The sequence below is a fragment of the Photinus pyralis genome, unplaced genomic scaffold, assembly GCF_008802855.1.
Source record: "Photinus pyralis isolate 1611_PpyrPB1 unplaced genomic scaffold, Ppyr1.3 Ppyr1.4_LG10, whole genome shotgun sequence".
Lineage (NCBI taxonomy): Eukaryota > Metazoa > Arthropoda > Insecta > Coleoptera > Lampyridae > Photinus > Photinus pyralis.
The window spans coordinates 11,509,086-11,521,031 of NW_022170250.1; the positions used below are offsets into that span (position 1 = coordinate 11,509,086).

Below are 11,946 nucleotides of genomic sequence, written 5' to 3' on the forward strand. Positions count from 1 at the left end.
AGATATATAGAAAGTTTTGAAAGTGAGTTTCCTAAAACCATCTCCATCGTCAGCCGTTTCCTGAACGTTTCATCATTTTCTAGTATTTATCTACGCCATTTTCTTGGGTGACATAGCCCTGGAAGGGTTCAAGAAAGCTCTCCAGAAATTGCACAAAGCGAGTATCCACAAAACACCTTAGAAACCTTGCCCTAGAAGTTCTTCTAAATTCTATCAAAGGCAATCAAAAAGTCCATAGGCACTTTTCAGATTTTGTGACTACTGCGAATGCCTTTCAGTGCTCCTAAACCCTTTCATCATAGGCATTTCCAATCATATATGGCTTCAACTACCTACACCTCTCCCATTTACAAGGCGCTTTCTATGTTCGCACAACTTTGGAACGAACAAAAAGGTCTTCGAGAGCTCTGAAAAAATTGTAGAAAGTCTACGGGGAATATTTAAGGGATCCTACAACAACCCAGAATTGCGTGTATGAACACACTCTGGAGAGTATTCCAGGCGGGTAATGCAGGCAGGTTGTTTTTGACGCGTACATCTGCGCCTTTCTCCAAGAGGAGCTTGGCAGTCTCGAGCGCGCCGGATTTAACGGCGAAAAGCAGCGGAGTGTTGCCCTGCTCATCCTGCTGGTTCACGCCGAGATAAAGTAACGCGTCGACGATCTCGACACCTTGCGTTATGGCGTAGTGGAAGTTCGAGCCTTGACGGTTTCGCGTTGTCTGTATTGCACCTCTCGAGGGCCTGGGTGAATGGGGTGTGACCGTCGTTTCCCTGGCAATTAACATCGACTTCTGTCGCGAGAATGTCGGCGACGAGTTCGCTGTCCGCCTCGATGGCTTAGCAGGCAAGTCTTGCCGTAGCGGTTCGCCTGGTTAGGTCAAATATTCTTGAAGTTGGCGTTAGCCCGCCAAGATAGTAGGAGGCTAAGATCATTACAAAATAAAACTTTGGAAAAGACTTATGTTAAAAGCTCCGAGTTTAATATATGGTTTTTAAAGCATTCAAATGTTTTTCCAAGGCAATTGAAAGCTCTCCACCCAAAACTTCCTAGACTCGTCTACCTATACAGAGGATTTTATCGAAAGCCCACGCAAAGCACTTCAGAAAGTCAGGAAAGTGGTAGAAGGCACTGCAAACCCTTTCCAGAGTCTTGCAGGTGAAAGTTATCCAATCGTTAGAATTTTCTGTGCCCAACATAGGCTCTCATAACTATAGAAGGGTTCACGAAACTCTTGAAACCTCAAAAAAGATCTCGAGGGGTATTCAGAGATCATTAGTTTTCTATGTAACTCTTCCTTTGATTCACACGGCTCTTGAAAATTCTGGAATAAGGTTGTGAGTGAATTTTTCGGAAAGCTCTATTCCCTTTCAGCCTTTGAAAATTTGCGTAGTCGCATTTGATCATCTCTGTATTTGAAAATTGGGGGTCCAGGGTATGAATTTTATAATCTTGATAAAGCAATTCCTTTTCATGTCCATATGAGAACACAGGTAGGCACTAGAGTTTGTTTTCCAAAAAGCCTTAGACCTGGTGTTGTAAGATCTACTCGCAACAACCCGTAATATGATAAATTGCATGTATGTACATTACAAAACATGTTCACAACAGCATGGCTCTAGACTAGACCAGCATCCGCGCCACCATTCATCAGTTAACAAGAAACATACATATGATGGAAATTCCAGCGGAAAGTATTCATGTGAAAGACGATCATCTCACATCCCAGAGCAGACACTATAGTTATACAAAAGACAAGAAACGATAATTTGAGGCTCCCTTTCTCGTATTGGTTACGCACCGCTAGGCAGCTGGCACGAGATGAGGGAGTAACATACACAGCGAAGAATCGGAACTCTTTTAGATACTCAAACATACAGATAATGTACTTTTCTATTAACGGTTAGTACGAAAAAGAATCAATTGAGCACTGTTTAACAAACATTGTGAAATCGGGCACCTACGGATGCTATCGGAATCCCGTAATCCACGCTAACTCGTTTCTTGCCAAGCGTCTTTGCGAAATCCGTGTTCCCGCCATCTGCGCAGAACGATTTCTGTATATACAGAGCCTCTCGTATGTTTATCATACTGCCATTCTTTCAAACGTAGGGGTATGTCGCCACCATTTGTGTCATATTTATTTATTTGGAAGCACAATTAGAGAACTTTGCACAACAATAACAAAGCATTTATAGTGAATCATATCTCAAACGGCTGGAATGTCCTTTGGTATGCGATTAAAACCAATTAGGCACTTTATTAAAGCAATAAATGTTTAACCTATTATATTTCTTAAACGGTTTGTCTGATTGAAAAAATGTTTTAGTAAAAAAACTACCTTGTTTCATTGTACATATTTTGTCTCGTATATGTATCTCCAATAATAACAAAAATACCTCCCGACTGAAGTTTTTATTACACTTCTCGCGCATATACAGCTTTAACAGTTTCCAGAGTGGTTGTTAAAGGCAACATTAACTTTCTTTTTGTTCTGTGAGACGGCAAATATAATGAACTTTCGAATGGTACACAAATTCTTCAAAAATATTCATAAATAACTTCAGAAATGCGAAGTAATCATAAAATTTCTAAAGTGCGAAATTTTGTACAAATTATTTTTTTCTGGCTATTTGCAATCCTTGTGACCATCGCGCCCTCGTGATTCAGAATCTAATTCTGCACAAGATCCGCATTTTTCAAAATGTATATCTTCGAGTGCAGGTGGCACTATTTTAGAAGCGTCTTTTTGATACCCAGATTCCTGACTAAAAATAGACAGCTTTAAAATAATTATCACAGAGCAATTACAATACAATATCATTACAACTCCTCATCTGCAAGTCCGAGACTAACAAACTTATCTACAAGTTCTTTGGCATCGACACTCTTCGCGGCGTACAATAAATTACGATCCGCCTTATCTCTCACGGCGAAATCGGCTCCCTGCCCAAGAAGTAGATTTACCATGGCGACGTTGTTGGCCAACACCGCGACAGATAGCGGCGCATGGCCGTCGGCGTTGCGCGCGTTTAACTCGCATCCCTTAGTTATCAGGTCGAGAACCAGAGAGTCGTCATCCAGCTTGGCCGCGTGGTGGAGGTAGGAGTCTCGAAAGTTGCCATGGTCGACCGAGGCGCCGTGTGACAGCAGCAACTTTGCCACAGCGCAATTGCCATCGACTAAAGCGACGCGTAGCGGCGTCTCGCGCTGGTTATTTTCGCGGTCGATGTCGAGACCTTGATCCAGGAGATCGCCCACGATGTCCTCGTAACCTGCACGTGCCGCGTAGTGCAAACAGGAATCTCCCGTGGCGTAGCTGACCGAGCGAGCACTTGCCCCTGTTGCGATTAGAAAATCGACCATCGCCCTACACTTCTTTTTCAGGGCTGTAACGAGTAAGGGATCGGCTCGTGATAATCGGGTGTTTATGTCGATTCCTTGTGCGAGTATCATTCGCGCTATTTCAACGTCTTCAAGTGCGATGACATGGTCTATCCAGGTTTCGTCAGGGGAAATGCAGGAATGGATGTCCGCGCCATTTGCCAGCAGCAATTTTACGGCACCTGCGTGGTTTCCCTTGAAGGCCATCTGAAGCGGAGTGCCGTCGGAGTGTGCTTGGTTAACATCTTGCCCTTTCGAGATGAAATCGGCGAGCAGTTCGTCGAAGCCGAACTGGGCGCAGTACACCAGACAGGAGCCGTTCTCACCGTCGACGACGCTACAATCGGCACCTTCAGCGAGTAGTATTTTGGCGTGTTCTAATTGATCTCCTTTCAGCGCCCTGAGCAGAGGGGTCTCGCAGAGTCCGTTGCTGCAGTTTATGTCGATGCCTTTCCCGAGGAACATTTGCAGAAGCTCTACATCGGAGTGATCGGTCGCGAAATGCAGGCAGGTATTGTCCCGGTTGTCTTTGATGCGTACATCTGCGCCTTTCTCCAGGAGGAGTTTGGCAGTCTCGAGCGCGCCGTTTTGAACGGCGAGAAGCAGCGGGGTGTATCCCTGGTCATCCTGCTCGTTCACGCCGAGATCAAGTAACGCGTCGACGACATCGACACCTAGCGAAATGGCGTAGTGCAAGTTAGAGCCATGACGGTTTCGTATGCTAACGTCGGCGTTTTTCGCCAGTAACAGTTTCGCGTGGTCTGTATTGCCAAATGCTAGCGCCTGGGTGAAAGGGGTGTGACCGTCGTTTCCCTGGCAGTTAACGTCGACATCTCTCGCGAGAAATTCGGCGACGATTTCGCTGTCCGTCTCGATGGCTTTTAGCAGGCAAGTCTCGCCGTAGCGGTTCGCCTGGTTAGGGTCCGCCCCGTGGGCGATCAACACTTTCGCAGCGCTTAGAGAGCCGTTGTTGATGGCCATGTCTAAGCAATCGTCACCTTCCGCATTCCTTCGGTGCATATCGAGTCCGTTTTCCAAAAGAAACTCGACCATTTCATCGTCTCCAGCCCAGGCGGCATTGTGCAAGCAAGTGTTGCCCATGAAGTCTTCGGTGTGTATATCGGCACCCGATGAAATCAACAGCCGAGCCAAATCCGTGCACGACAACTTCAGTGCGAACATTAAAGGCGTCAATCCTGATAGGTTCTTCGCCTCCAGGTCGCCACCGTCCAGGAATAGCGTCAACATTTCTTCGTTTCCGCAGGCGGCGAAATGAAGACACGTGTTCCCTTCATAATTGGACACAGTGACATCGGCGCCTCGCTCCAGGAGCAACTTCACCATGGCAACGTCGTCAGATTTCGCGGCGACCATTACGAGACTTTCGCCTGACGAGTTCAGATCGTTAACGTTTCCATTTCTGTCCAGCAAATGCCGCACGAGACTGTGATAGCCCTCCTTTACGGCGTTCGAAAGCGTGCTGTCTGCGTAAGGGGTTTCGTAGTTGTCAACACCAAAGTCGATGAGGACCTCCAGCAGGTCCGAGTAGTTATAATCGACAGCTACAAACGCGGCGTAATTCACGCACTTTTGGCTTTTACTCGCGTCGATTTTCTCCAGGAAGGCTTTGAGGGTTCGCTTGCAGTGATTTCCGATGCAGTGGCCCAGTGGAGTTTCGTCGCAGGCGGTCGGATCAGCTCCATGTGATAGTAACAGCGCGATGGTGGAAAGGTTTTTGTTTTGGGTGGCAACGTGCAAGGGGGTTAAACCCTGGTGTGATTTGGCGTTGACGTCGAAGCCCTCCTCCAACATACTCAGTACCATATCGTCCCAGCCGAAACAGACGAAGGCGTGAAAACAGGGTAGGGATACTCCGTAACTGACGACGTTACGATCCGCTCCATTCGCGAGCAAAAGCTTGGCGGTGCTCCATTTGCCGTAATGAAACGCAAGCAGTAGGGGAGTTTCACCGTAGTCGTTCCGCTTATTGATCTCGAAACCCTTCTTCAGGAGTTCGGACACGATTTGGTTGTCGCCGAATTCCGCCGCCAGGTGAAGGTAGTTCAGTTCGCCGTCCTTGGGGTCGTGCGCGAGTATCGCCTTGAACAGCAATTTCACGACGTTAACCCTTGGTTCGCGTAGCGCGAAATGAAGAGGCGTCTCGTTATCTTGGTTTTTGTGATGAATGTCTGCGCCGTTTTTTATGAGATCTTCGACCATTTCTTCCCATCCGTTTTTGGCTGCGAGGCAGAGCATTGATGAGAAGTTGTTACTGTAGGTATCTAAGGAAGCGCCGTTTGAAATCAAAGTGATTGCGGTAGAGTAGTTGTCTTTATCGGCTGCAATGAAGAGTGCGTTTCCTTCGGCGGTTTTCTTGTCGACATCGAAGCCGTTATCTAAGATAGTCGAGACAAAATCGGTGTAGTCGACAGCTGCCGCGGCGTGCAATGGATACCCTGCCGATGCGTTTCCCAGGTGAACGTTACACCCGCGGGAGAGTAGCAGTTTAACGGCCCCCCGTTTTTCGTTGGCGATCGCGGTTCTCAATAAGGAACCGTTGCTGTCGTCCCAGTAATCTATCGGCACTCCTTTCTCTATTAGTAGGTCGATGACGTCACAATGTTGGCGAATGACGGCCAACGAAAGAGCGGTGTCTGAGAACTCGCTAATCACGTTCAGATCGACGCCGCGTTCGATCAGATTTAGAGCGATACGCCGGTGACGACTCGTGATCGCTTGCATCAATGGCGTCATTCCGATATGACCGAACTTGTCAACGTCGGCACCTGCGTTGAGTAGCCGCGCAACAAGGTCTTCGGAGCCATTCTCGCAAGCTATGTGAAGATACGATCCTTTCCAATGGTGAGGAGGTAACTCGACCTTCGCGTTGCGTTCGAGAAGTAGATGCGCGATATGAAAATAATAACACCCGAACATAGCCCGCAACAGAGCCGAATCACCATTACTGTTAACGGCATCGATATCACAGCCTCTTCTGAGAACTTCCCGGACAATTTGTATATCTCCAAGTTCGGCTGCGTAATGTAAAGCAGTATACCCGTCGTTGTTACACGCGGAAACATCAGCCCCTTTCGACAGAAGAAAATCAGCAATGGTCAGATAGCGGGAGTTGAGCGCGACCAGAAGCGGTGAATTGCCTTTCTCGTCTCGCATGTTGATATCAACACCTTCCTCGATAAGTTTCCTAACCGTGTACATTTCATCATTGGTAACAGCCGACAGAAGGCTTACGTTCCTCTTTTCACCTTTTTTCAGTAACAGGTTCACAATAGCGGAATATCCCAGCCTTTGCGCTTTGCTAACGGGAGTTTCCCCACCACCATCGATCGCCTCAGTCGTGGCTCCATGTTGGAGCAAAGCCATAACCATCTCGCAGCTCTCAGTAGATACAGCGCTATGCAGGCAAGTATCCCCGCCGTTATTCCGGCCATTAGCATCCGCTCCTTTCACAAGCAAAAGCTTTGTAACCTCGAAATGCTCGCGTCTAATGGCGAGATGCAGCGCGGTGTCCCCGTCGTTATTTCGCGCTTGGAGGTCCACCGAATAATTCAACAGTACGTGTACCACTCCAGTCTGGCACTTATCCGTAGCGGAATGTAGCAGAGAGTCACCGGTTTCCAAGTCGGCTACGTTCACGTCGGCGCCCCGCGACAGTAGCAATCTCGTCGTGATAGTCTCCAGTTGCCAGTCGCGAATGTGCAATAACAATGGAGTCTCACCCGCGCGGGTTATTTTGTTGATGTCAGCCCCCCGGTTCAGCAAATCGACAATCGAGTCAGTTAAACCGAATTGCGCGGCGTGGTGAAGCGCTGTATACCCCTCGTTGTTTTCGGCGAGGGGGTCCGCCCCATTCGCGATCAATAGGTTCATTAATGTAGCGCGACGCTCTTCAGACGCGATGATCAGCGGCGTATTGCCATTAATATCCGCCGCATTCACATCCAATCCCATTTTGAGGAACTCTTCCATCAGTGTAAAATATGACGTGGCAACGTGTAAACACGTGGAACCGCTCGCATTGGTCGCACTTGCATCGGCACCTCTCGCCAGCAACAGCTTGACGATACTGACTGCATCAAGACGCAACGCCGTAAACAACGGGGCTTCGCCCTCATAATCTCGGTGGTCCATGTCGCACCCGTGCTCCAGCAACGCCGTAACCACGCTCGTTAGCTTCGACTCGATGGCGCGATGCAATCCGTTGCAGCCGTTACCATCGGGAATGTTCGGATCAGCGCCCCTCCTCAACAATAGCAGCACGATATCGACACTCTTTCGCGACAGCGCGAGACTCAACGGAGTCTCACCCTCGTTACTTCGTCGATTAATTTCGACTCCCCTATCCAAAATGACCTCGACCAGATCCATGAGGCCGGTTTTGGCAGCGTAATGCAGACAAGTCATTCCCAAGCTGTCGCAACCGTCAACGTGGGCGCCTTTCGAAAGCAGAAGCCTGGCGATGCGCACGTGGAGAGACTTGAGCGCGATCAGCAGAGGAGTTTGGCCTTCGCTGTTAACGCCGTTGAGGTTGACGCGATAGTAGATCAGTTCTAAGGCGGTCTTGTAGTCATCGACCTCTGCGGCGTAATGCAGACACGAATTGCCGGACTGGTTGATCGCGTTGACGTCGGCGTGGTACTCCAAGAGCTCGCGCACGATTCCGCCGCAGTCGTGCTTCAAGGCGAGCAGCAGAGGCGTGTCGCCATTCTTGTTTTGTAAGTCAACGTCCAGACAGTGATCGCGCGATATGCTGGTCTGGGACGAGAAGAAGAGTGAGTAGTATTTGTCGGGAAGAAACAGTTCGGCGCTCGGCTCGCAGCTGTGCTTCAGCGCGTGGTGAAACGGAGTGTCGCCTGCGTCGTTTTGTATGCTGATGTCGGTGCCTCGTCGCACGAGTTTCGTGACCATTTGGGGATTACGCCTCGTGCACGCCAGGTGTAAAGCTGTGTTTCCGAAGGGGTCGATCACATTAATCTTTGCCCTGGCCCCAAGAAGAGCGCCGACGTTGTCCGCTCGGTTGTGATTTACTGCGGCATGAAGCGGCGTGTTCGATCGACTGCCAAGGTTGTTGATCTTAGCGCCCTCTTTCAACAGGTCGAGTATGTTTTGTTTGGATCCGTAGGCGGCGGCCAGGTGCAGGTTGGTGAAATACTGCGAGTTCTCTTTTTTCAACTTCAGCTTCTCCATGAGATGGTTCATTAACCTAACTTCTAAACCCTGGATGTAGGTCTCGACAGTCTGCTGGGTCAGCTCGTCCAGTTGCAGTTCAGATGAGAACGAATAAGCTTCCATGTTTTCTCTCAGTTGACTGGTCGCAACTTTGTGCCAAATCAAGTACTTAAGCAAGGATTTGTACAGGTGCGCGTAGTGTTCAATTTGAACGCAGTACGCGATGTAACTTTCGACCTGCGTAGGGACCATGTGAATCCGTCCGACCAATTGCGGGGACTTTTCGCATATGGCGTTGGCAACGGCCAGGCACCCACTGCTTAGGGCGTAATCCAAAGCGGAATACCCCAACAGCGTATCATCCGCCTCGATTACACTCGGATCGGATATCGTAACGATAGTGACCAGTTGGTCGTTGAGATCGACGCCGCGCACGATGTTCGTTCTGGGATGGCACACACCGTACAGTGCGGCCATGTGCACCGCATTTCGTCCCCCTAAATCAGTTGCACTAAAATCGCTGTTTTCGGCCGGGACGTATTTCAGTTTGCTTCGGATGAGCGTAGTGTGCAACGGAAGATCTTTAGCTAACAGAAGATCGAACATGGTGAAGGTTGCTCGATAGCGATCCAAATCGGAAAAGCGCCTTCTATTTAAAGCCCTGACCAAAATGCGCCTGCTCGATAAATTCTCGTACATCCACTTCGCAGACAAAAACTGGGCCATAATCGCATGAGGCAATTCGCACTCGACAATCCCTTCCTTAGCAAATTCAGCCAGTGCATCCTCCTTCAAGTAGTACAATAAATCGCTTGGGTCGAAGACAGAGCGTAGGGCCAATAACGGAAGACGATGCGAGAAAAATTTGTTGTCACAAAGATCGTATTTGTCTGTCAAGTAGTTGACGTACGCTGCGACGAAGGTTTCCAAAAAGTTGATCAACTGAAAGTTATCTTCGAGCCTCAACCCACCAGTCAAAACAAAGTGCTTGAAGTCGTCCATGTAAATGTTGGCGATGAGGGTTAGGTACAAGGGAGAATCGAGAAAGGCGTCGATCTCCCTCTGAAGCATACGCAACAGCGTCTCAACGAACGTGTTCACATCGGCCTTCTGCGACCCCGCAAGCTGGTCGAAGTATCTTACGAGAAAATCGCGTGAATTTCGTACGTTAAATGCATTCAGCGGTATCGCAATCGTAGCGAGCTGCTTCTCCAATCTCCCAGCATTTTTACCACTCGCTATTATCCAAAAGCCCACGTTCTTCTGTTGCAAAGACGTAAGCAACTCGAGCGCTTTGTCTGAATGATTCAAAGCCGCCTGATCGTAATTGTCTAAGAGCACCTCTACGTTCTTCGCGTCGGCGAATTTCTCAAACAAAAGCTGCGCCAATTCGGAGCTGTCCTGCGTGCAAAACCGGTACAAATCCACCAGGTCAACTTTGCGACAGTCTTCGGAGAGGTACCTGTTTAAATCTACCACAAGAACCCATCGATTTGTAATGGAAAGTGCCAAATGATCCAAAATCGCCGTCTTACCCATCGAGGCCTTCATGGTCAACAGTCGTACCTTGCATTCGCGGTCCCGTATCAACTCCGCAACATCTCCTTCCAACCTCAACTCTTGCGATATATCAAATTTTTTAATACCATCAGTAGACCCCCAAGAACTCCTCCACTCGAGCCAGTTCTCACCACACGACACCAGAAGGTGAACGGGGCGACCAGTCTCTCTCGCTCCTATTAACGCATCCACCGGTCTCTCTTTTACAATTACCAAATTCGACAAACCGTCCACAGTGCCCAGTGAGACATTGACACCGTTCACCTGGTCTTCCACGATGAAGGTCTCCTCCACCAAACTGGCGACGGCATCGAGCCTGATAATCACCTTGGCATAGGATCTCTCGATGAAATACTCCGGCGGCTTCTTGTAGCAATAATCGACGATTAAATTGTTGGTGATCACCCGAATGGCATCGCTGGCCTTCAACGATGCCAGCTCGTTCACGAACTCCCCGAGCCGAAACGTCGACTTCCCTTGCAAATTGGCCTCGCATTGCAGTAACCGGCTCGACTGCTCCTCGTTCAAGCACAACAAGGTCTCGTGGCCGGAAACGGTCAACACCGTCACTTTCACACCGGCCGAAAACGCCTTCAGAATGTTGACAACATTCAGATAGTCCTTCGAGCTGGGCGCCGATAATAAGAGCGCCACCTCCCCCGACACCCACAGGTTGCGATAGGCGATCTCGGACGAATCTCCAAACCTAGCGATGACTCCCGCGGTGTGCGACTTCAAAAACGTCTCGCTAGCATACTCGGACTCGACCGCAATCAAAGGCGAATCGCGAGTGATATCCGCCCAAAGCTCGCTGTAACTGATCCGCGTGTCGTAGAACAAATCCACCTTATACCCAGCGACGAATAATTCTAGTAAAGCTAATTTAATATCACTCCGCGTAAAGCTTCGGGCCAGTTTTAAGTACGAATGAAATCGATTTAGTATCAACTGGGAGAAGAAACGACTTATACCGCGTTGACTAGTGAACTCTTGCAGAGCTTCGGTAATACTCGGGTTGAAGTCGAAAGGAATCCGATCGACGTATAACTGCTCGGTCGCGAGCTCGCGTAAATTCGTCAGGTTGAGAAAACCGAATTTGTCGTTCGCGCGCTCCTTAAAATTAAGCTGATCTACCGGGCAGTTAGTAAAGATAAAATACTTAGCACTCGCGCCGACGGGTCGCGCAAAGCTCAAGTAGTCGTGCTGCAGAGGTTTGGGTTCCGGAACGAGATGAAAGTGAATTACGACAGTCTCCTCAGAGATTTCCAGTATGAGGTCGTCGCCGTCCGTGTGAAAATCGACGGCGTCATTTGTAAGACATCGAAGGAGTACAAGTTGAAGGGCCTTGGTCTTGTCCATGACCTATAAAAAAGAAATAGACGTTTAATTTGTCTATCGCTTTCTAAAGGCTTATCCGAAATACACTGACCAATAAATCTCTGGAACGGATCTCGAAAAGCTTTTTAGTTAAGGGCGATGGAAAAAGACAAGATCTAAGCTAGCTCCTAAGTTAAAGGAACCAGCAGCGTTCCCAGCAGGACCGTAGCCTGGAAGATTTTCTGCCCTTCCTGGCGATTTTATGGAGAATATCCATGCAATCTTAGAAATTATTGCGACAAATGAAAAGAGAACCAAGGGCTATGGCCCGGGTTGGTGACTGCCTTCGCATTGAGTAATGGCAACAGCCGTTGAAGAAATGGTCGCGTTTTTCGTCCGTATCTCAATTTCATGTTGTGCATTCTCATCATTTTGCCTTATACCTACTCTGAATGACCAAGGAAGGGAAATACTTTTTTTAGCGATATGAAAACGTT

The 11,946-nt window shown here is 48.6% G+C and overlaps 1 protein-coding gene across 1 annotated transcript; it reads right to left on the bottom strand.

Moving 5' to 3' along the window:
• Positions 1 to 2,396: 2,396 nt before the first annotated feature.
• Positions 2,397 to 11,491, bottom strand: LOC116162352. The gene is made up of 2 exons (XM_031475969.1): positions 2,826 to 11,491; positions 2,397 to 2,766 (listed from the first exon to the last, which is right to left on the bottom strand). The coding sequence occupies exons 1-2, from the start codon at positions 11,489 to 11,491 to the stop codon at positions 2,628 to 2,630; spliced, it is 8,805 nt and encodes a 2,934-aa protein (XP_031331829.1). The 3' UTR covers positions 2,397 to 2,627.
• Positions 11,492 to 11,946: the final 455 nt, after the last annotated feature.